Here is a 23,186-nt window from a genome sequence, read left to right as displayed (position 1 = left end):
CATATTAAGTAACAGGTTATAGAGCAAACAATGCAATTAACAGGGTTGTAATATGGCTTTTTTTCTGGCTTGGCTTCCCCAGGTGATTTTACCCACGCACCGCTACTGTTGAAATTATGGATAGATTGATTCCAATCGCATATTAGGAAATGAAGAGGTGGGCTGGAAAGAACAGATGTTAGTGTCATATGCATATCACATAAAGTATGAGTAACCTTTTGAACCCTAACACACTAAAGTTGCCCATGGTCTATGTAGCTATTCCTTTGATAACAAGCATCCCACTGGGCAAAAACTGGTTGAATCAACGTTGTTTCCACATCATTGTGATGACGTGGGAATCAAAGTGGAAAACTGATTGGATTTGAAAAAAGTCATAAACCTAAGGGAATTTAGTATTTCAATCCAATGACATGGTGAAATGTTTTGTTGATTTCACATTGAATTCACCTTAGTTGACAACTCAACCAAATGTAAATCAAAACTAGATGTTTGTGCCCAGTGGGATGATTATCTCTCTCCCTCTCCCCTTCTCCCTTAGATAGATAACTGTGACAAAGGCTCACCAGCTCCCATAATTCCACCATTTGACATTGTTGTTTTTCAACCTCACTCAGACGCATCTGAGCTAACTACACTGTGCGCCCTTAAGTACACAAATGTTTGTGTGCATTCATTTGTAAACAAGTTATTGTTTAATTATAACTTTGCGTGAACTTTGCTGATCAGTGGGGCGAAGCATGTCTCCCCTTCAGCGCGTAATTATTCAGGCTAATTGTTGGCCCTGTTCACGGAGCATAAAGCACTGCTCATCCCTCAGCATGGCCATCTCACATGCCTTCATTTCACTGGCTATGTCCCAAATGGCACCCTATCCCCTATATAGTGCACCACTTTTGATCAAGTGCCACTTTTGACCAGAGCCCTCTGGGCCCTGATCAAAAGTAGTGCACTATATAGTGAATAGGGTGCAATTTGGGAAGCACTCACTGGCTGTCTCCTCAACAGAAACATTAGCAGCCTTTTAATGGTTCAATGTCTCTTATGATCCTAGTTGTCAAGATAAAAGCATATGGTGCTGAAAAGGAGGAGGGGGTGGTTATATATTTTATTATTTTATTCTCACGTCTAAAATGGATATAATAATAATAATAAAGACATGATGTTAGCAATTTGTCTGTCTTTACACCGTAAACATGCGTTGTTGTCCCACCCAGTCTGTTCTCCTTCCAAATCAAAGCGGGTAAACGAGATGGGATGAGTGACAGATGTCTACATTATTACACCACAGTCCCTATAAGCACAACACATAAGCCACATAATGACGACTGTCATGGTGAGGCCTCCCTCAGGCGGGTTAGGTTGAATCTCTCTCTCTAAAGATGAGCAAAAAAAGACTATATAAAATAAATAATACAAATGCTGAGCTATATTGTATGCTCAATTTTTTAAAACAATGATATTATTTTATCCCCTTGCTAGAATAACGACACTTAGCATTTTTCTAAAATGCTTTATGAGATTGGAGAACACATTGAGGGATCTTAGACGATTTCTCCATACTTCATTAACAGAAACTCGTTGTGCATCTTGTTGTGTTGTTGTCCTCCTGTGGCTAGCTAGCTAGCTAAAATTGTCCCTTTCCTAACTTAGCCATGGATGAAGATAGGGATTTGGACTTTTCATACATTTTGCCCCTTGCCTGAGAGGATGGAAGTTCAATATGTAGCTAGATATAGAAGGCTAATGTTAACTAGCTAACGCTGTCCATGAAAGGAAGTCAGGCTAGGACTCTTCAATTCAAACCACAGGTTTTCAATGGGGTTCCAGTCCGGAGGCTAAGATGGCCATTGCAACATTTTATGGTCAATTAACAATTTCTTTGTGGATTTTGATGTGTGCTTGGGGTTATGGTCTTGCTGGAAGAGCAACTTGCGGCCAACATTCAGCCTCCTGGCAGAGGCAACAAGGTTTTTGAAATGTATTTTAAAGTAGGTATGGGTATGCCCCTCCACAAAGCTGAGGTGTTCAGAAAACTCCTGTCTGGGCCACCTACGTACTACTCCCAATGCACTGAACCTGGCAAAGCCTTTTCAAAAGCTTTCCTCTGTGAAACTAGGAAGTATTACGGTGCCAGGTTAGAGTCTGTCGACTTCGAGTGCAATGCGGAGGTGGCTAGGGTTAACATTAACAACTGGGTGGATAAAAAGACAGATGGAAAAATCCAGGACCTGTTGCAAAAGGGAGCTGTCGACAACCTCACAAAACTTGTTGGTGAATGCCATTTATTTCAAGGGCAAGTGAGGAAAGGAGTTCAAGGAGATATCCACCAGAGAAGCTCAGTTCAAGGTGAGAAAAAAATGAAAGTAAGCCAGTGAAAATTATGAATCAGGAGAGCATGTTCTGCTTGACCTTCATCCCTGAGGTCAGCTGCCAGATTCTGGAGCAATCTGAGCATGCTTATCATGCTCGCGGAAGAGATAGAGGACAAACTGGGATGGAGAAACTGGAGCGGGAGCTCACGTATGATAACTTTGTTGCATGGACCAGGCCCACGTGGGACATGTGCACTTGCCCAGATTGAAGATGGAGAAGACCTGCGACCTGAAAGCCGTTCTGGTCAGCATGGGCATGATGGACTCCTTTGAAGGGTTCAGGAGCAATTTCTCAGGTATGTCACCCAACAACAACCTGGAGTTGTCTTAGGTGGTGCACAAGGCCTTTGTAGAGGTGAATGAGGAAGGCACCGAGGCTGCGGCTGCCACTGCCATAAGGCTGTCTCCCCGATCAGTCATTTTTTTATTTTAATGTTGAAAGCATAATATACGTACCTTCAAAGCCGCCATCCCTTTCTGTTCTTCATCCGCCACAACAGTACCCAGAACATCCCCTTCTGTGGCAGGTACTGCTCCCCTTAAAGTGATGCTAGAGGTTTTGTATAAACGAGTCCCCGAAGACTTTGCACAATTATGTGTAACGTCATCTATTTCATATGATATGTTACGTCCTGTAAAAAAAAGAGATATGTTACGAATTCCAATTCGTACAATTGGACTTTGCCATGCTTAAGTGTGATCGTCCTTGTAAACAATGTTGTCATTTGTAATAATTGTTACTTTATGTAATCTCGATTAACCCAGAAGTAAAATCTTGTGTAATTTGGTCAGCTGCATGATTAACTTCTGGGCCTATACGTGTTAGAAGTTGAGAGTTCCGGCAAAGATGAAGGCCGAGATTCAATCAGATCAAGCGCTTACCGGCGATAGCCAACAGCTGCATAGCTGATGTTTTGGCGATGTAAGAGGTGGAACTGTGTTGGAGCTGTCAAATCATTGTCACGAAGCCACACCCGTCCCACTTGCGTTAGAAGTTCAGAATGAGAAAGTGTAGGCTATATAGGAATAATGACTCTCAAATTGAAGATCATTAAACATGATAGAGGATTTCTATCAGGCTAATCAAGGTGTAGATAAAATGTCACATTCCAGTGTTCGAACTTGTAAACATGGCTGTATGGGTTCTCTCTTAAAGCGACTCGTTGCAGCCAATGGCAATGTGTGCTTTAGGTATAATGCTGGGAGACGCTTGTGGATTTGACAGCTCTAACACAGTCCCACCTCCGACACTGTCAAAACATCAGCTATGGGGATTTCGGCTAAAGAGGATCTGATTGAATCGAGCCCAAAGTCTCCAACCTCGCAAAGCCAAAGCCCCCTCATGCGCAAAGCACTTGAATCGAAGCAGTTTAAGCACTGCCTTCACCCAATCCTGAAACGTCCAAATAACAAAAAAACAGAACTACTGCTGCTTGTTATCTCATCCCATTAAGTTCCAACGGATTCTTTGGTCTACACACAGAAACTGCCTACAAGAGATTATACTGTTATTTTATGTTTGCGGAATTATGTTTAATAATGTAATTATTTAATTACGTTTTAAAATTGCATAATGTTTGCATAATCTTAATTTGAATATTTTGTTTGTAATTTGTGTCAGAAAAAAACAAAACATAACAAGGTTTGGCAACCTACAGAAACATGCATTATAAATCATAAATCATCCATACAATCAGATATAGCCCATTTTGACTTTGTGGCAACCATAAAATCACCATCGAAGGAATACCACCTTTCTGAAAAAACTATAGCTTGGACAGAGGGACATTTCCAACAGTGACATCACTGATCCAAGCACTGCTTTTTCACGCAAGCGTGCCAACAAGAGCTGACCTGTGCTGGCTCAGATATTTTATTTTCACATGATCCTTTTCCGCCTAGTTCCAGCAACTATGATGGGTCTGTAACCAGGCCAAGCTTGGTTTGGTTCGGCTCAGTAGTGTGAAAGTTCTCATTATGCCATGCTTAGAAGAAAACATGATATTTGCTTGTTAGACCAGCAGTAACCACAATAGTTCAACATCATCTGTTGGAACAGTTAATATCTGCTCCTCCCTTGTTTAGGGTTCAAACATTTGACATAAGAACTTTTAATTTAAGAGGCAATAATTTAATCCAGACTTTTTTCTTCTAGATTCATCTGGCCTGGCTCTTGCAAAACAAATAAAAGCTAAACTAATTGCTGAATATCCCCTACGGATGAATCAGGATTATAGTTGAGCATGACAGCGGAAAATCAAGCCGCTGCATTGAGCGGAAAGTCTCCATGAATCACGTTTTGTGTGGGGGGACAGGCAGCGGTGGTGGTGGAGCGGTAATCATCGGGGAGGCAGTCCAAATTAATACTTCACCGGCGGCCGCCTCGTTCTCCGTCATTAGGGCACATTACAGGGCCACAATATACATCATTAAACCGGGCATAAACAATTCATTAAAAGGCAGTTAGGGAGACAAGCGAATGTCACTTCTCCCTGTAGTATTAATAGGCAGTAAAACGGCAGAGGGTTAAGGCTAATGCTGCACTCCCAGTCAACCTGACTAATGGCCTCTAGTTGTTCCAGAAACACAAGATGACCCTTTGCCTGGCTTCCCAAACTCCTTGATCCGGCCAAATGCTATGCCACGCCCACGGACGTTAGTTTCTTCTCTGCAATGAGTCTGGATCTGAGTACCTCCATGACAATTTCTAGAACGGAAAAAACATTCTAACCGTTCTGATTGGTCCCAGAAACCGATGGGCTGGCAAGAGCCAGAACACACACGTGTAAAAGCCTATGGGTAAAGCAGAGGTTTGAAAATGTGTCATTGGCTTTGTTACTCCGATTGGTTAGAGATGATCCAATCACTGATTACTTTGTTTGGTACAACACCCCTCATTTTGACGTCACCACAAACGACTTCAACGATGGCAATCTGAGACTGAGGTTTGTAGCGAACGAGCAGTGGAAAAAGTCAGTTTGAGTCATCAGGCAAGATGACCCTACCCTTCAATGTAGTTATTTCTGTTGAGTCACCGCTCTTAGGAGATATGCATGATAAGGCACCTCAGAAAAAAGGGTTCTACATGGAAGCCAGAGAACACTGTATTGCACCTTTCTATTTAAAGAGTGGTGAAAACAAGGTGGTGTAATGTCAGCACAACGTACACTATGAGCCATAAATACAAGGCAGAAAAATCTGGCATTTCAATGGATATACAGTTGGGGATAAAGATGTAGTCTCAGTCATCAACCTTCAGTTTATTTAAAATCTGGTGATATTTAAGCACCCAGTTTCGTCATAGTAGAGGTGCAACCTTTTTAAATACTTTAGAGTGGTTATCTGCCAGCGAGTCTTGAGGACACCACACCTGACATTCACACTTAGCTAAGGGTACATTACTAAAGGTTCTACAAATGGCACAAAGTTTGACCACACACACGCATCCAAAACTGACTGGGAAAGGTCAATCAATGCAAAAATTGCCTCTAAATAAAAGTAGCATTACAATGTGGTGAAAATTGTGGTGACTTTGGTCAGCTAGTGACCGGACAAAGGAGGGAAACTAGATTTGTGTAGCAGGATGACAGATTGTGTGTGTTCGTTGTACGAGTGTTAACATTAATATGTGTTTTTCAATAGTTTGCCTGTGCAGGTTACTTTAGTGAGTTTAGTGTGACCAGACCACGTTCCCACAGATAAAATAAAATGTAATCTAAAAAGCAGACATTCACATAACTGCCACTTAATAAAAAGGGAATTGAAAGATGGAGATAAGATTCCGCTTAAAATAAATATGGCTTTGCATATGTCAATCAAGATGACAGATCTGCATGGGTTTCTTCACTGGTCAAATAAAGCTATAGTGAAGGACCTGCGATTTGCTAGTAACTTTGGTAGAGGGCAGGAAGCAAAGCACTACAATCACTGACACACATGGACACCACATTCAGTCATGAATATAAGGCACAAAAATACTTCACATACTAGCTAGCATGTGCTCAAAATGAAACTTCAAGTTTTGCTTAAAGGTAGACTCAGCTATACAAATTTCAGTAGCAGTATGTCAGGCCGATATCCACAACAACAAAGAGAGTGAAGCGAGAGGCTAATCTCCTCCGCAGGAGTTGTCCCTCAGCTATCACATTTGCAGGAGAGTGAAGCGACCTCCCGTGCACATGCGAAGATGCTCTGTATGGGACTGTGGGTGCTCACAAGTACAGCTTTTTGTATAGCGTTTATTCCTCAATATCTTTGTTTCACACTGCTGCTCGTATCGCTGAGTCTCAGTTGAAAGGGAATGCTTTCAATAATATATTACAAGATCAATAAATAATTAAGGATAGTGATATAATTTTACAATCATACAATTTGCACAATATTCAACATCAAATACGCAAACTTTTTTGTTGTTGTCTCAGCATCAGTGCCAAATGTTAATTTTTCTGAACTCCCATAAATGTTGTTGTCTCAGAACAAGCTGTGGCAGTGGAAATCAAACAGGACTCAAATGTTCCTCTCAGAATAAAGGAGGCTCTTCAGCTGGTTTCTGAAAAAATAAAACTTAAAACAATATGAACAAAATAAAAACCCTGAGATTTCAGATTCAGATGCAACATTGAGGTCAGACATTTTACAAATGCGTCACAGGAGGGGTGGACAGATGACAAGCAGCCACCACCAGATGTGTCAGTTACTAGGCTGACCAATTATGAAATCTAGCGGCTTTGGCAGCCATGACCCTGATTTCAACCAGTTTTCCTCTCAAGACTCTCTTGCATTCAGCGTCTCGACACGAGGAGACTGTGTTGAGGTGTTCAGCTGATGCTCAGGGCACCACAACACTCCTAACCATTCAGTCCACATTATAATAGGCCTCAGTGCTCTCAGCCATCAGGCCCATTCATTCTACCCACTGGGCATCCAGTACTACTCCACCCTGCTAGTCTAAAGTAGCGCCTCCCCCTGGTGTCCCTGTGTCGGTGTCCCTGTGTCACTGCCCCTGTGTGAGGGTGGGGCTGGGTGAGGTCACTGGGTAAAGCTCTTCTTGATGGCCACGTTGGGGAAGAGTCCGCAAAGCTCTTGGACGATGCGGGCGTCCACCTGCGAGCAGAAGGACACATCCAGAAGGAGGAGCTTAGGACACGCCTGCAGCAGCTTCCTGAGGGAGGAGGAGCTTACCATCCGGGTGCCTGTCAATCAACAACACAAACATATCACGAGTGAGCAACATTTATGTGACCACTCAGAAATACATAGATTAATCAGATAGTCAATTACAGACAAATAATAGTGAACACTGTTTTAAATGCTCCAAGTAAAATACTATATTCAAATATCTGGCCTGAACATAAATTTACTTTATTTAAACTTGTGTGAGACACCGAGAGAAAGAGAGATAGATTAAGAAAGAAAGGGGGAGGTAGTACCCACCCAGTATGTCGAGGTGCTGCAATGCGGGGCAGTTGGCAGCCAGCTCCTCGATGTCTGAGTCGCACACGGTGCGGTTGGCGGTGAGGAAGAGCTTCCTCAGGCAAGGCAGGTTGCGGGCCAGGTGCTGGAAGCAGCCAGAGCTGCTCTGCAGTGTGGAGCACCAGCCCAGGTCCAGCTCCTCCAGTAGTTTGCACCCTGCAGCCAGCTCAGCCAGGCCACGCTCCGTCAGGTTTCTGCAGCGCCACAGGTCCAGGGAGCGTAGTGAGCGGCAGCGGACAGCCAGCATGCTGGCCACCACGTCATAGTCCTCTATCTGCAGGGAGGGAGAACACAGGGGTGGTGACCTCAGTTAGGGCTGTTAGCTAACACCGAATGACTGAATCAAATGTCATGATTCTTGGTTGTGGTTAGGAGTTGAGTGGTTAGGCTGATCCTAGAATGTCTATCTGGCGCAAGAGAAGAGTGTATGATAGTGAGTGCATTTGTGGGGGGCATCTTACCATCACACAGCTCCCCAGGTTGAGGTGTCTCAGCTCAATGCAGAAGGTTAGGATGCTCAACATGACTGTTTGCTGCAGCAACATAAACAAAGCAAGAGAGAGAGAAAATGTCACAAAGTTGAGTTACGTTTCTATCAACCGACCCAAAATATGATTGCACCCCTTTTTGTACACACACAGTAAAATGAGACTGAGGAATGTGTATCAAAGGTGTCACGTCAAAAATTACAATAACAGGTCTACCCATGTTATTCAATATCTCTCCAAGATGACTTGGTCTGGCACACACACACACAACTCAACAGTATTAGGGTAGTATAACATTTCAAAACATTAAAAACAATGCATAAAAAAAATACTTCATTTGCTTATCACCTATCCACCATCGCTAGAGAGGGATAGAGGTGAGATTTCAATGTGGAACTGTCAACATGCCACCCAATGGCAATTGAGTGTGGGTGACGTGTACTTTAGCAAGCATGGCTAAATGTGTATGCTGTGTGTGTTTCGAGAGTGTGTGTTTGGTGGTCTCTTTTTATGCCTTTAGACAGTCAGAGAACTATTTAATTATACCAGTGACAGCTTAATGACAGACAACAGGGCTGGATGACACGTAGGACTGCAGACACACACAGCTTGCTCAGTCTGCCTGCAGTAAACAACCTGAAAGCCTAGACCTCATCCTCACTGCACTGGAAAGACTACGGTATGGTGTCTGCCTTAGAAAAAGGCTGAAACACTCAGAAATGCTCTGTAAGGTTTTGTAGCAGGCCTGGGCAAAAACAGCTATGCACCGCAAGGACCCCAGCTCTGAGTTCATTACAAATGATGACAGTAGAGAATTAGTCTTACGTAAACCACAATGGTGCCATCCACAGGTCATGTATCGAACAGGAAACTCAACTACCATACACCACCAATATACCCATATGCATTAGGCTAAAAATAAGGCGTGTTACAACATCGTCTCAATATATGTTACTTAGCAAATGTTTTTAACCAAATTGACACTCAATGCAGTGAGTGCATACATTTTTAGTATGTGTATGTGATCCGTGGGAATTGAACCCACAACCTTGGCGTCGGCATCATGCTTGAGTTACATAAATGGGTGCCGAAACGTTTCATACTCAGCCCACTACTGTTTACAATCTATATAAATAACATTGGTAATGCTGTAAAAAATGTATAATTCATTTGTATGCAGATGATACAGTGTTGTATTCCATTGCTACATCGGTTGGCCAAGCCTTTTCACATTTGAAGTCTGATTTTCAAGCACAGCGGAGGTCACTATTGGATCTAAAGTTAGTGCTAAATGCAAACGAAACATGCTTTTTTCTAAGTCTAATAACCCAAATTTAAAATAATTTGTAATTAATAGTTTGAATGGTACACAAATTAAGCGAGTTCCTTCCTACAAATATCTTGGTATCTGGCTTGATGACAAACTGTCATTTAAAAAACATGTCACTGAGCTGGTGAAGCAGTTGAAGTTCAAGGATGGTTTCTTTAACAGAAACAAAGCATGTCTGACTTTTGTTAATAGGAAGGAAATTGTCCAGGCCACTTTTATGTCCATTTTAGATTATGGGGATATTATCAATATGCATGCAGCAGCATCTACACTTAAACCACTAGATGCTGTGTTCCATTGTGCCCTTAGGTTTATTTTTGTTGATGGTTATAGAACTTACCATTGTGTTTTGTATCAAAACGTGGGTTGGGCCTCTTTGTATGTAAGGAGAGAGCAGCATTTTCTTGTGTTTATCTACAAAGCACTCATACAGAAACGTCCTATGTATCTATTATCATTAATTCAATTTAGACTTACAAATTACCAAACCCGGTCTAAGGCTTGGATAACACTGGACGCCCCTTCGGTCTCCACACAGTTGGGTAAAGTTGCTTTTAGTTTTTTTGCGCCCTTTATGTGGAACAACTTACAGAGCTCTCTGAAATTAGATGTTCTGGTCCCCCGTTGGTCAGTTCAGAGTATTGATCGGAGACCTCTATGTTGATAAATGTGTCTGTTTTTCTTAATATGTTTTATTGTGTGTTTGATGTATTTATGCAGGGCTCATCTGTAAAAGAGACCCTAGTGTCAGTATGACTTCCCTGTCAAAAATAAATAATGCTCTTACCACATTCTTACCAATTGAGCCACACTGGACCGAAGTAGCAATAGCATCACTGTTCTAAACAGCACACCTAATGCGAGCGGTTCCATATGTGACAGAGATTAAAATCTCTGTTAGAAATGTAGAAAGAGGGGAGAATCTAATAGCAACAACTAGGATGGGTTGATAATATGACTAGGATTGTTCCTTTGGCTTCTGGACTATGAAAGAAAGTTTGTATGAAAATCAATAGAACAGGAGAGAAATGCTGGTTAATGGCATGAGGAAGTCTTTCTAAAAGAATTGCCTCCACATTTCTATGGTTGGATTTTGGCTAGGCTACTTTGAAGCAAGGTAAAACCTTCCTCATTATTGGAAGTAAAGTAAAACGTTCAGGTTTCAAACAATTATACTGCCTCAAGCTAACATTGTAAAGTGGTGGGTGATGCGCTGATAGCCTGCCTACCGTTGACTATAGCCTATGCACTCGAATGGCGAATGGGAGGCGCGCTTTATTACGAGTTGAGATTGAGAAATACAAATTGTAGATCTTTTTAAAATCGTGGCCATCAAAACAGTTAACATGCGATTGCATTTAGAATTGCTATTTGTTACGCAATGACTGGGCTTATAAAAGCACGTTTCACTCCAGTAGGCTACCAGCTTTTTGTAGGTAACCTCTCTCAAGATTTAGTACAGACCAGGCCTGACACAAAATGTAGAAATAGTAGCCTACTTTGACAACAATTCAGTGAATGCAATTAGATTAGATAGAGAGATATAGAGAGAAGATACAACAACTATTCAGAGACAAAATATTTGTAGGACAAATTCATATTTTACACTGTCACTTTAGTGTTTGCATTTAGCCTACAACATGGAACATCTGGAAGCATGGCCCCATCCTGCAAAGTGGCACAGAACACGTAGAGCACACAAAGGAGGTTTCTACACATCTCTCACTCTTTGCCCTGCGTCCACTCCGGATGCACACCACACACCCTCTCTTGTGCCCTTCAAACTTGAGTTACAACTCGGTCCACACACCCTGGTGCCACACTCTTGGCTCCCCTCTTCCTGTCACTATAGCCATATCAAAGTGAATGCACAAGCTGCATTTTGAATGCCTTCAGGGACCAGCGCCTGTGGTTTCTGGGAAGGGGCCTTTGCAGGGTCCCCCACACAATGTACGCTCCCCCAAAACACATACTTCCACCATTTTCTACCTGTGCGTCCAACATTGTAATAGCTCCTCAGTTGGTCAAGATGGTCAACCCGCCCATTTTCTTGTTGTAATCCATTACAAGCTCTGTAACAGATATAACATTTTACATTTTTACATTTTAGTCATTTAGCAGACGCTCTTATCCAGAGCGACTTACAGTTAGTGAATACATATATATATTTTTTTATACTGGCCCCCCGTGGGAATCGAACCCACAACCCTGGCGTTGCAAACGCCATGCTCTATCAACTGAGCTACATCCCTGCCGGCCATTCCCTCCCCTACCCTGGACGACGCTGGGCCAATTGTGCGCCGTCCATGAGTCTCCCGGTCGCGGCCGGCGGCGACAGAGCCTGGATTCGAACCAGGATCTCTAGTGGCACAGTTAGCACTGCGATGCAGTGCCTTAGACCACTGCGCCACTCAGGAGTTGATATAAGTTCCTACCACTTTTAAAAACGGCTCCAAAACCCCTGCCACTGTCACTTTAGGCCCAGGCTGTGTGGTACAAGGGTGAATTGTGGGACTTAAGGCAGACACACGTCATGGAAATGTAGGCTCTCCTCTCGGGTGTGCTCTCCCTCTTCCTCAGCTTCTTCCTCCTCTACTCTTTTCTCCCTCATCTTCACTCTCCTCTTCCCCTCCACTCTCTCTCCTCTTCCTCTCTCCCCTCCACATCTCTATCCCTCCAATCATCTCTAACTCATATTCCTCCCTGCCTTTTACTGCCGAGCCCTGACTCTCCACATTACTCCCTTCGCTTTCACTGACCTAGACGGAACAGAGTAACAGAGGGAGAGGAGAGGAGCAATAAATACGATACAATTGTAGTCAGGAACATAATCTCTCTCTCACACTGTCTCGCTCTTCCTTCCTCTCTTTATCTCAACCATTCACATACGCTCTTCCTAATAAGGGGTTTCCATAATAAATTGTGTGATACAGTTAGCAACACGCTCTCTCTCTCTCCTCCAATCAACTCTTGCTTTCTTGCCTGACAGACTATAACTACAGAGTTCACCCTGCAACTATTTCCATGAGACAGAGCGCAATCATTCGAGCTCCACCGCTGGCGCTGATGTGCTCGCCTGTGCCAACCAAGTTATCATGACATGACAGGACTTGCTAATCTGTGAGCTATTCCCCAAGTTTCACAGCATCAAACATCAACAACACCAAACATTTATCTGATGCTTACTTATTTCACTCACCTCGACATCATCACTTTCAAAGTGCAAGGATGTGTGCAAATCCATATCACCAACCAACATACAATTAAACAACAACAATTAAAAGTAATGTCTGCTTCGGCGCTGTCATTTTGAGTAATTACGTTTTTAAAATCTTTGAAAAGTAAAATGACAGCATACCCAGTTTCCGGTTGATGACAACAGACACGCGAATATGACAACAGGTTGTTAGAAAGTTCATCTTGCGATATTGACACATATTATTGTTAGAAAAACAAGGCCGTTCGCGGCCGCTATAGTAATTTAAAGAAAGGCTGTCGACGGCCACTATGGGTTCTAAAGGGTTAACACGATTTTTGAATGACTACCTCATCTCTGTAGCCCAAACATACAAGGTCCCTCAGTCGAGCAGTGAATTTCAAACACAGATTCAACCACAAAGACCAGGGAGGTTTTCACCAAGAAGGGCACCGCTATTGGTAGATCGGTAAAAAAAAAAGCAGACACTGAATATCCCTTTCAGCATGGTGAAATTACTCATTACACTTTGGATGGTGTATCAATACACCCAGTCACTACAAAGATACAGGTGTCCCTCCTAATTCAGTTGCCGGAGAGGAAGGAAACCATTTCACCATGAGGCCAATGGTGACTTTAAAACAGTTACAGAGTTGAATGGCTGTGATAGGAGAGAAATGAGGGTGGATCAACAACATTGTAGTTACGCCACAATACTAACCTAATTGACAGAGTGAAAATAAGGAAGCTTGTACAGAATTGTATTTTCTAAAACATGCATCCTGTTTGCAACAAGGTACTAACGTAATACTGCAAAAAATGTGGCAAAGCAATTAACTTTTTGTCCTGAATACAAAGTGTTGTGTTTAGGGCAAATCCAGTACAACACATTACTGAGTACCACTCTCCATATTTTCATGTTATGGGTATGCTTGTAATCATTAAGGACTGTGGAGTTTTTCAGGATAAAAAATAAATGGAATGGAGCTAAGCACAGGCAAAATCAGTGAAGACAGTGAATGTTCCTGAGTGGCCGAGTTACAGTTTTGACTTAAATCTACTTGAAAATCTATGGCAAGACCTGAAAATGGTTGTCTAGCAATGACCAACAACCAATTTGACAGAGCTTGAAGAATTTTGAAAAGAATAATGGGCAAATGTTGCACATTCCAGGTGTGGCAAGCTCTTAGAGACTTACCCAGGAAGACTCACAACTGTAATCGTTGCCAAAGGTGCTTCTACAAAGTATTGACTCAGGGGTGTGAATACTTATGTAAATTAGATATTTGGTGATTTCATTTTCAATAATTTTGCAAACATTTCTAGAAACATGTATTCAATGTCATTATGGGGTATTGTGTGTAGATGGGTGATTTTTTTATTTTTATTTAATCAATTTTGATTTCAGGCTGTAACTCAACAAAATATGGAATAAGTCAAGGGGTACTTTCTGAAGGCACTGTACCTCTATCTTTGTGCGGTAGAGCACTAGCCGGCGCAGGTGGGTGAGCTTGGAGATGTGTGTGAAGGCCTGGGGGTGGAGGCGGTCGCACGAGGACAGGTTGAGCTCCTGCAAGCCGGGACACGTCTGGGAGATGACCTCCAGACACGGTTCACTCAGGAAGTGACAACACGACAGCTCCAGACACACCAGGCTCCCGCCACACGCCTTCATGAAGCTGAGGGGGAAGAGGGGGAGGAAGTCAGACCTGTGTTGTGGCGTGGTAACACAACATTAACAGGGAAGTTCAGGATTTTACAACTTCATGTTAGTTTCAGTTTCAAGTTTTATTAGTTGTATGTACGGGATACACATGGTATACACCGTCCAACAAAAAAATGCTTACTTGCAGGTTCCTTCTCGACAATGCAACAACAAGAAATAATAAAAGGTAAGTATACAAACATAAAGTAAATGGCTCAGTAGAATAAAGATTTGAGCATAATTATAATACAGAAAGGCACAATTTATTGTCCAATATTTCCAAAGATGGTTCCTCACCCTGAAATCAACGGAAGTGATGGGCACACACATGCCATTCTGAAGACAGAGACCAATGAACCACAAATGTCCAGACTCTCTAGCCCACTCCCAGCCAGCCCCATCCCCAATAACTCACCTGCTGAAGCCAGTGAGGGTGAGGGCTCCGCGGTTGCCAGTCCAGGAGAGGTTGAGCCTCTGGAGCAGGGTGCAGCGACCCTGCAGCTGCCCCAGGGAGGTGTCACTGAGGCGGGCCCAGTATGGCTGCAGGCTCAGCTGGATGTACTGGAGGGGGTCACAGCAGTGCTGGTGGAGTAGCTTACAGGTCTGGGCCAGGCGACACAGGTCGGGCAAGGTCAGGTGGCTGACTATCAGCTGGATCAACTGCATGGGGAGAGGGAGGGAGAATTACAGAAAGAGAATAAGAGAGAAGGGAGGATGGTGGGAGAGGATGTAGAGAGAGCGAGAAAGAGAAAGAAATAAAGCAAAATGGAGAAAAAGAGAGACAAGGAAAGCAAGAAAGAAAAAAGTAAACAGAAGGGATGATGTCAGGCAGAGGAGAATCACATAAAAATGTGTAAATGTGGAACACACACAAAGCAGTGAGTTTCAGTGTGGCAATGAATCTGCTTGTTTGTGCAATATGGATGTGTGCTTCTCTCAGTAAGACAGAGGTAGAGAGAGAATAGGTGTGTATGTGTGCAGTGAATAAACAATACGCTGTGTGTTCAACAGGGTATCAGCTAGCAGATAATAGCTATATTGTATTTCAAACACACACACACGTCGGTTGTGAGGTGGGATGTGAATGGCAGCGGTTTGGAGAGTAGTACATAAAACCAAGAGAACAGCTGGTGTTTTTAAGCTCGTCTTGGAAAATATTACATCTTTATGACATGAAAATTACTATTTTGTAAACTTAATATCAAATATCTCCATGGGTCCAAGCCAGTATGTGTAGGTCTATGGGAGACCGCTTTTGTCCAATTAAGTCCTCGCAAAGTGCAAAAATTGCCCAAGATACCCTAAGCATAAACATTTTCAGTAGATGAGACTACGTAAAAATGTATGCGCACATGACTGTAAGTCGCTTTGGATATAAGCTTCTGCTAAATGGCATATTGTTATTATTTACACTTAAAGCTGCAATATGTAACTTTTTGGGCGACCCGACCAAATTCACATAGAACTTCTATATCATGTGTTATAGATCTGTCATTCTCATTGAAAGCAAGTCTAAGAAGCGATATATCTGTTCTTTGTGCGCTATTTCTATGCTTCCCATTCTTAAGTGTTCTTTTCTGCATCTTTTACTTTCAGTTTTGTACACTAGCTTCAAACAGCTGAAAATACAGTGTTTTTGGTTATGGAAAATATATCTCACAGCGGTTTAGATAGTACAATGATTCTCTACACTATACTTGCTTGTTTTAGTCACATAAACTGAAATTTAGTGGACAGAAAATGCAGCCAGCAGCCATATACGAGTGTTGTAGTATATGTGAGTGTCTAATAGCGTATTCTCCCCACCTCGTAGGGCAGTTTGTCGAAGTATCCATTCCCCAGGTTAATGTGCTTGCCATCCCCGGCCTGTCTGAAGGAAGCTCCCGGGTCAGACAACTCCTCATCGCTGTCACTCAGGTCACAGATGTCGATCCTGGGCATCTTATAAAGGGAGAGAATGGGCCTCTCCCTCTGGCCTCGCAGGACAACGGCGTCCAGTTCCGTGTAGTACTTTAGCAGGGAGCTGTTGACCTCCACGCGGATTAAGTTGGTGGGGAAGCTCAGCTGCTTGATGCTGGGGGAGAACTGCCTGGCCTGGGGGGTCAGCACCTTGGTGGGCTCCCCAGCCCACAACACCTCCCACCTGGGGACAGACAGAGACAGAGGTACACCTCTCAGAGGTACCCACACACACACCACTCTTTAATCTGAGACAATCACTTATGGCCGTTTTCCCATTCACAAACTAAGCCTAGTCCTGAACAAATAAAACTTGCTCAATGGAGAATCTAAGTGAAAGTGCTTCTTAGTCCAAGACTAGGCTTAATCTGTGTCCGGGAAACCAGCCCACAGAGTACAAACATGAATTTCGTTGTGGTCCTCTGTAGCTCAGTTGCTAGAGCATCGCCAGGATAGTGGGTTAGATTCCCAGGACTACCCATATGTAAAAAAAAAAAATGCACGCATTACTTTAAATGCAGCCGTTTTTAAATCACAATATCAAATCATTTCTGGGTAACAATTAAGTAACTTACCGTGATTGTTTTCAATTAAAATAGTCAACAAAAAAAAAGCTTCTTAGACTAGAGCAGTTTCTCAAGCAATAATTTTGCTAGGACTGTCGGAATGGTCTGAGTGGGGAGTGGAAAACTGAAAACTAGCCGTTATTGGCAGAGACGTTTGGAACTCTCTTTCTTATTGGTCTATTAACTAATTAATAGTAAAACTCCACTCAACAATTGAGAGCATCTTGACTGGCTGCATCATTGCTTGGTATGACAACTGCACCACCCTCGATCGCTTGGCACTACAGAGGGTGGTGAGGACAGCCCGTACAGCACATTTTGAAATAATTCAGACCACTTGTACAGCCTTAATTTGCTCACACATTCATACGGACTCTACACACGCTGCTTCTGCTCTGTTTATCGTATATCCTGATGCCTAAAACTTCAATTAAACGCCAAGTCTCAAATAGCCGCCTGTCCCTTTTAATAGTTTTTTTCATAAACACCTGTTTCAAATAAACGCTGGGTCTAAATGAATTGCTTGAGGTTACCATGGACACAGCTTTGATATTCCTATGGTCATGTGCATTAAAAACATTTGTAAAAAATTCTGTCATCGTTGCTAGCCATGGAGCCACCAAAAAGAAAACACGACTTCAGTGATTACCGGTACCACTCTCCATGGTGCTGATGGCCGAAATTGGGGTGTTTGATAGGCAGCCTAGTCTTTGCAAGTCTGACCTGCGATGGATTTGTTATTATAATGTTTATACTGGTCACAATAAACAGTGTGGTAGTCTTTTCTAAATGTTATTGAGCAAAAGCTGTATGCATTAAGGAAATAGACGCCTGACTCAAATAGAAGCCTGACTCATTATAATACGCGCCTGTTGTGTTCAGTGATTGAAGCAAATAAACACCCAGGCTATTAATTTAAGTTTTACAGTATATAGGGAAGGTGTGAAAGTGGCTATGTACGAAAAGCAGAGATTTCATGCTAGAAGATTTGGCAAACTACATTTCTACAACCCGAGTCCCACACCACCACTATGGTCCTTACCTGATGTCCGTGGGAGGGTTCTGGGAGAAGGGGTTGAGGGAGCAGGCCATGATCTGGACGATGGCCCCCGGGTGGTAGGTCTCCAGCACCTCCACGGCTGTGGGGTAGACGGGCTCCTCGAAGGCCAGCTCGATGTAGTCCTGGCTGTGGAAGGCCTTGGGCGTGCGGCGGAAGGGCAGCGGCGCGCTGGCACACTGCTCCCACCACGTCCCGTAGGCCCTGAACACGGCCGTCTGGGTGAAGTCCCCAGAGCTGGGGTAGACGTTGGGCACGCCGGCCAGGTTCCACATGGTGTACGACATGCTGTTCTCACTGCCGTAGTGGGAGCTGAAGTCCAGCACCTCTATAGGATAGGATAAGGTTAGTCCATCTGCTTCCAACCCCCCCAGACAATAGCACACAGCACACATTTTGGGAGGAGCACACCGTTTCAGCTCCAGTGCAGCACAGACTGGAATATGTTCTGGGATTCATCCAATGGCATTGAGAAGTATACCACCTCAGTCACCAGCTTCATCAATAAGTGCATCGACGACGTCGTCCCCACAGTGACCGTACGTACATATCCCAACCAGAAGCCATGGATTACAGGCAACATCCGCACCGAGCTACAGGCTCGAGCTGCCGCTTTCAAGGAGCAGGACACTAATCCGGACGCTTATAAGAAATCCCGCTATGCCCTCAGACGAACCATCAAACAGGCAAAGCGTCAATACAGGACTAAGATTGAATCCTACTAAACCGGCTCTAACGCTCGTCGGATGTGGCAGGGCTTGCAAACTATTACGGACTACAAAAGGGAAACCCAGCCGCGAGCTGCCCAGTGACGCGAGCCTACCAGACGAACTAAATGCCTTTTATGCTCACTTCGAGGCAAGCAACACTGAAGCTTGCATGAGAGCATCAGCTGTTCCGGACGACTGTGTGATCACGCTCTCCGTAGCCGATGTGAGCAAGACCTTTAAACAGGTCAACATTCACAAGGCCGCGGGACCAGACGGATTACCAGGATGTGTACTCAGAGCATGCGGGGACCAACTGGCAAGTGTCTTCACTGACATTTTCAACCTCTCCCTGACCGAGTCTGTAATACCTACATGCTTCAAGCAGACCACCAAAGTCCCTGTGCCCAAGAAAGCAACGATAACCTGCATAAATGACTACCGCCCCGTGCTTTGAAAGGCTGGTCATGGCTCACATCAACACCAACCCTAGACCCACTCCAATTCCCATACCGCCCCAACAAATCCACAGATGACGCAATCTCAATCGCACTCCACACTGCCCTTTCCCACCTGGACAAAAGGAACAGCTATGTGAGAATGCTGTTCATTGACTACAGCTCAGCGTTCAACACCACAGTGCCCACAAAGCTCATCACTAAGCTAAGGACCCTGGGACTAAACACCTCCCTCTGCAACTGGATCCTGGACTTCCTGACTGGCTGCCCCCAGGTGGTAAGGGTAGACTACAACATCTGCCACACTGATCCTCAACACGGGGGCCCCTCAGGGGTGCGTGCTTAGTCCCCTCCTGTACTCCCTGTTCACCCACGACTGCGTGGCCAAGCACGACTCCAACACCATCATTAGGTTTGCTGACGACACAACAGTGGTAGGCCTGATCACAGACAACGATGAGACAGCCTATAGGGAGGAGATCAGAGACCTGGCAGTGTGGTGCCAGGACAACAACCTCTCCCTCAATGTGAGCAAGACAAAGGAGATGATCGTGGACTACAGGAAAAGGAGGGCCGAACACGCCCGCATTCACATCGACGGGGCTGTAGTGGAGAGGGTCGAGAGTTTCAAGTTCCTTGGTGTCCACATCACCAACAAACTATCATGGTCCAAACACACTAAGACAGTTGTGAAGAGGGCACGACAACACCTTTTCCCCCTCAGGAGACTGAAAAGATTTGGCATGTGTCCCCAGATCCTCAAAATGTTCTACAGCTACATTACCACCTGATTTGGCAACCGCTCGGCATCCGACCGTAAAGCGCTACAGAGGGTAGTGCCCAGTACATCACTGGGGCCAAGCTTCCTGCCATCCAGGACCTATATACTAGGCGGTGTCAGAGGAAGGCCCATAAAATGGTCAAAGACTCCAGTCACCCAAGTACCGGCGCGCCAAGTCTAGGTCCAAAAGGCTCCTTAACAGCTTCTACCCCCAAGCCATAAGACTGCTGAACAATTAATAAAATGGCCACTCTGACTATTTACATTGATACCACCCTTACATTGATACCCACCTTTGTTTTTACACTGCTGCTACTCGCTGTTTATTATCTATGCATACCCCTACCTACATGTACAAATTACCGACTAACCTGTACCCCCGCACATTGACTCGGTACCGGTACCCCCTGTATATAGCCTCATTATTGTTATTTTATTGTGTAACTTTTTATTTTATTTTGTACTAAATATTTTCTTAACTCTATTTCTTGAACTGCATTGTTGGTTAAGGGCTTGTAAGTAAGCATTTCACGGCAAGGTCTACCCCTGTTGTATTCGGCGCATGTGACAAATCCAATTTGGAGCTATTTTAAGGGGTTAGACTAAGTGCCTTGCTCAAGGGCACAATAGCAGGTGAATGATCATACCTTTGGCATACTGTTCCACCTCCACGCTGATGGGCAGGGTGGCCCGCTGGCCTGACTCCACGGCCCGCCTGCTGGTCAGCGCCTCACCCCGAGTTCCGCTCCTGGACCGGCGCCGCAGACAGATATAGTAAAACATGCTCAGAAGGGTTAGCATAGGGAACAGTAGGTCTGGGGAGCAGTGGGCTGGGTGTGGCTTGTGGGAAGCGGCCCCAGAAGCCTGCCTGGCTTGGGGGGTCGTGCTCAACACAGCGCTGGCTACAGGCCCAGCCACATGCAGGACCTGTGGGTTAGGGAAAGAGACAAAAAGACAAGAGTTAGAAAAGCAAGGCAGAAACAGATTCCCCATTGATCTTCAAGAGTGATAGTAGTAAAACTTTGGGCCAATCCTTTTTTCTTTCACAAATTGCTAACAACTAAGCAACTGTATTTGTCTAAGGGAGGATTAGAAATGTACAGAATGGTTACCTGGAGGAAAATGAGGGAGGGTCATGCTTTTTCAATTTCAGTCAAGGGGAGGGTTTAGTATTTATATTTGTATTATAGTCCAGTGGAGGGTCATGTAATTTGTAATTTATGGAATGTCTATAATTCTCTGTGTTTTAGAAGGAGTTGCTTATTAGGCTATATATCGATGCCACCCCTCATCTCTGATTCTCCGCTGGGCGGGCAATAACAAGTGCGCCTATAGGCTATTTAATGTGGTCTCAATTAAGTTATCCATAGCCTATAGGCTATGAAGTGCATGCACAGAGCAAAGTTATACTTCTAAGATATCTACTGGGATGGTGAAATAAAACTAGGCTGCATTACACACGGCAATGGATATTCTAATCCTGAGCCCCGGCCTGCTCTGCTCATGCTGATCAAAAACTTTTTTGTGTGCTGCCTAACCAATGGCTGTGCCTAAGGTAGCAGTTCAGGAGGAGTCAACGGCTTCTTCCCAAAAAAAATATTGCGTGCGGACTAGCCTATAGCATATGTTCTGTTCAGTTTGAGAAGGAGAGCGCGAAGATGAGGAGGACCGGAGATCAACTTTGTAGCTTGCTGCTATTACTATAATTGATAATATGAAAAACAATATGTTTCTTACCCATGATGTATTTATCAGAGTTATTGACCTCACAATAAGCCAGATTCGAGTAACTTACATTGTGGTGCTGAAACTTGAAGAAGCATCGCGGCACAATCAATAACTGCATAATTCATTTAAACCATCTTCATTTAAATTTACTTTACTAATAACAAGAGGGCTTTATGTTGGAGCCTATTTCTTCCTATTTAAGAAAGAAGAGGTAGGCCTACCTGTTTGACAGACGAAATTAGGCTATAGGCTGCTACGTCCATAGATTTGTCAGTCAATTCCTCCACCCACCATGCACTATTTAAATAGCCTACCTCTGTGTCAGTGAAGGGCTGTTAAGTTAAATCCAAGACTCAAATTGAGGGGGTATGAGAGGGTATGCCATAGGCCTACCTTTTATTAAAGAAAGGGCAAAAAACAGAGGCCTACCCCTTGTTATCTTAAGATATTGAAGAAAATTAAACGGATCCAATTATATAAAGTGATCTATAACAGCGCTTTGGTCCGCGATGCTTTATGCTGGAAACAAGCTGTAAAATACCCAGGAAAGACGTGACTCTGATGCATATGGGAATATCATTGTTTAGTTTCTTTGACATTCAGAGGCTGAGCTACAACCTTCTATAGCCAAGGAAACAAAAACTAGCCAGCTGTAGCACGAAGCTAGCTAGCTAGCCGTTCTTCAAACAGAGTCGACACAGTGGCCATTGCTAGCTACCCAACATGACCATTTGGCTGTACTGTAGTAGCTAACCACAATTTACTTGTCCTAGCTAGCCAACGTCTAATCATTGCTGCGTCATATAAGGAACTTGACACAGACACGAATGATCTGTTTAGTGTGATATCACAATATTGGTGGTTTGTTGTGACCAAGTGTTGGCGCTAAACGGTGTGTTATTGTTATTGGATGCTAGTCTGCTAGTTGGCTATGGAGTCATAGTTGGCTAGCTGAACAAAGTGGGTTGAGTCTACTCCTTTAAACATTGAACCGCTGTGGTTCACAACAATTCTGATTTCCAAAGGCGGAAGTTGGGAGAGTTTTTGTTCGGGTGGTTCAGTGAAACAATTTTAGTTTCCGAGCTAGAAGATTTGGTGAGGGAGGCCCTGCTCTCTCCACTCCCAGATGCTTAGCCCATTTCATTCCGATCTCCTCTGCATTTTTGTAGCCATTTGCTACAGCCTGTCAACTATGCCTCTGCCTATCCCTGTTCTCTCCTCTCTGCACAGGCTACACAAACGCACCACACCGCGTGGCTGCTGCCTCTCCAATTTGGTGGTCCCTGCACGCACCACCCACGTGGAGTTCCAGGTCGCAGGCAGCCTCTGGAACTGCCGTTCTGCTGCCAACAAAGCTGACTTCA

The 23,186-nt window shown here is 44.0% G+C and overlaps 1 protein-coding gene and 1 pseudogene across 2 annotated transcripts; one reads left to right on the top strand and one right to left on the bottom strand.

Annotated features, from left to right (window-relative positions):
• The first annotated feature begins 1,997 nt into the window (after nt 1–1,997).
• On the top strand, nt 1,998–2,918 carry LOC311140019 (leukocyte elastase inhibitor-like; annotated as a pseudogene). The gene has a single exon. The product of its transcript is annotated as a leukocyte elastase inhibitor-like (transcript).
• Nucleotides 2,919–5,618: 2,700 nt separating this feature from the next.
• Nucleotides 5,619–21,014, bottom strand: LOC311139398 (F-box/LRR-repeat protein 4-like; the record flags this gene model as incomplete). Its single annotated transcript, XM_084174268.1, is given in 9 exon segments — nt 5,619–7,567; nt 7,809–8,121; nt 8,309–8,380; nt 14,327–14,540; nt 14,982–15,226; nt 16,373–16,709; nt 18,134–18,476; nt 20,742–21,002; nt 21,005–21,014. Coding segments are annotated over 9 exon segments (1,959 nt in total). The 3' UTR covers nt 5,619–7,403.
• Nucleotides 21,015–23,186: the final 2,172 nt, after the last annotated feature.

Source organism: Coregonus lavaretus (genome assembly GCF_964263955.1).
Source record: "Coregonus lavaretus genome assembly, chromosome: 13".
NCBI classification, from domain to species: Eukaryota; Metazoa; Chordata; class Actinopteri; order Salmoniformes; family Salmonidae; genus Coregonus; species Coregonus lavaretus.
This window is presented reverse-complemented; position numbering and strand designations above follow the sequence as displayed.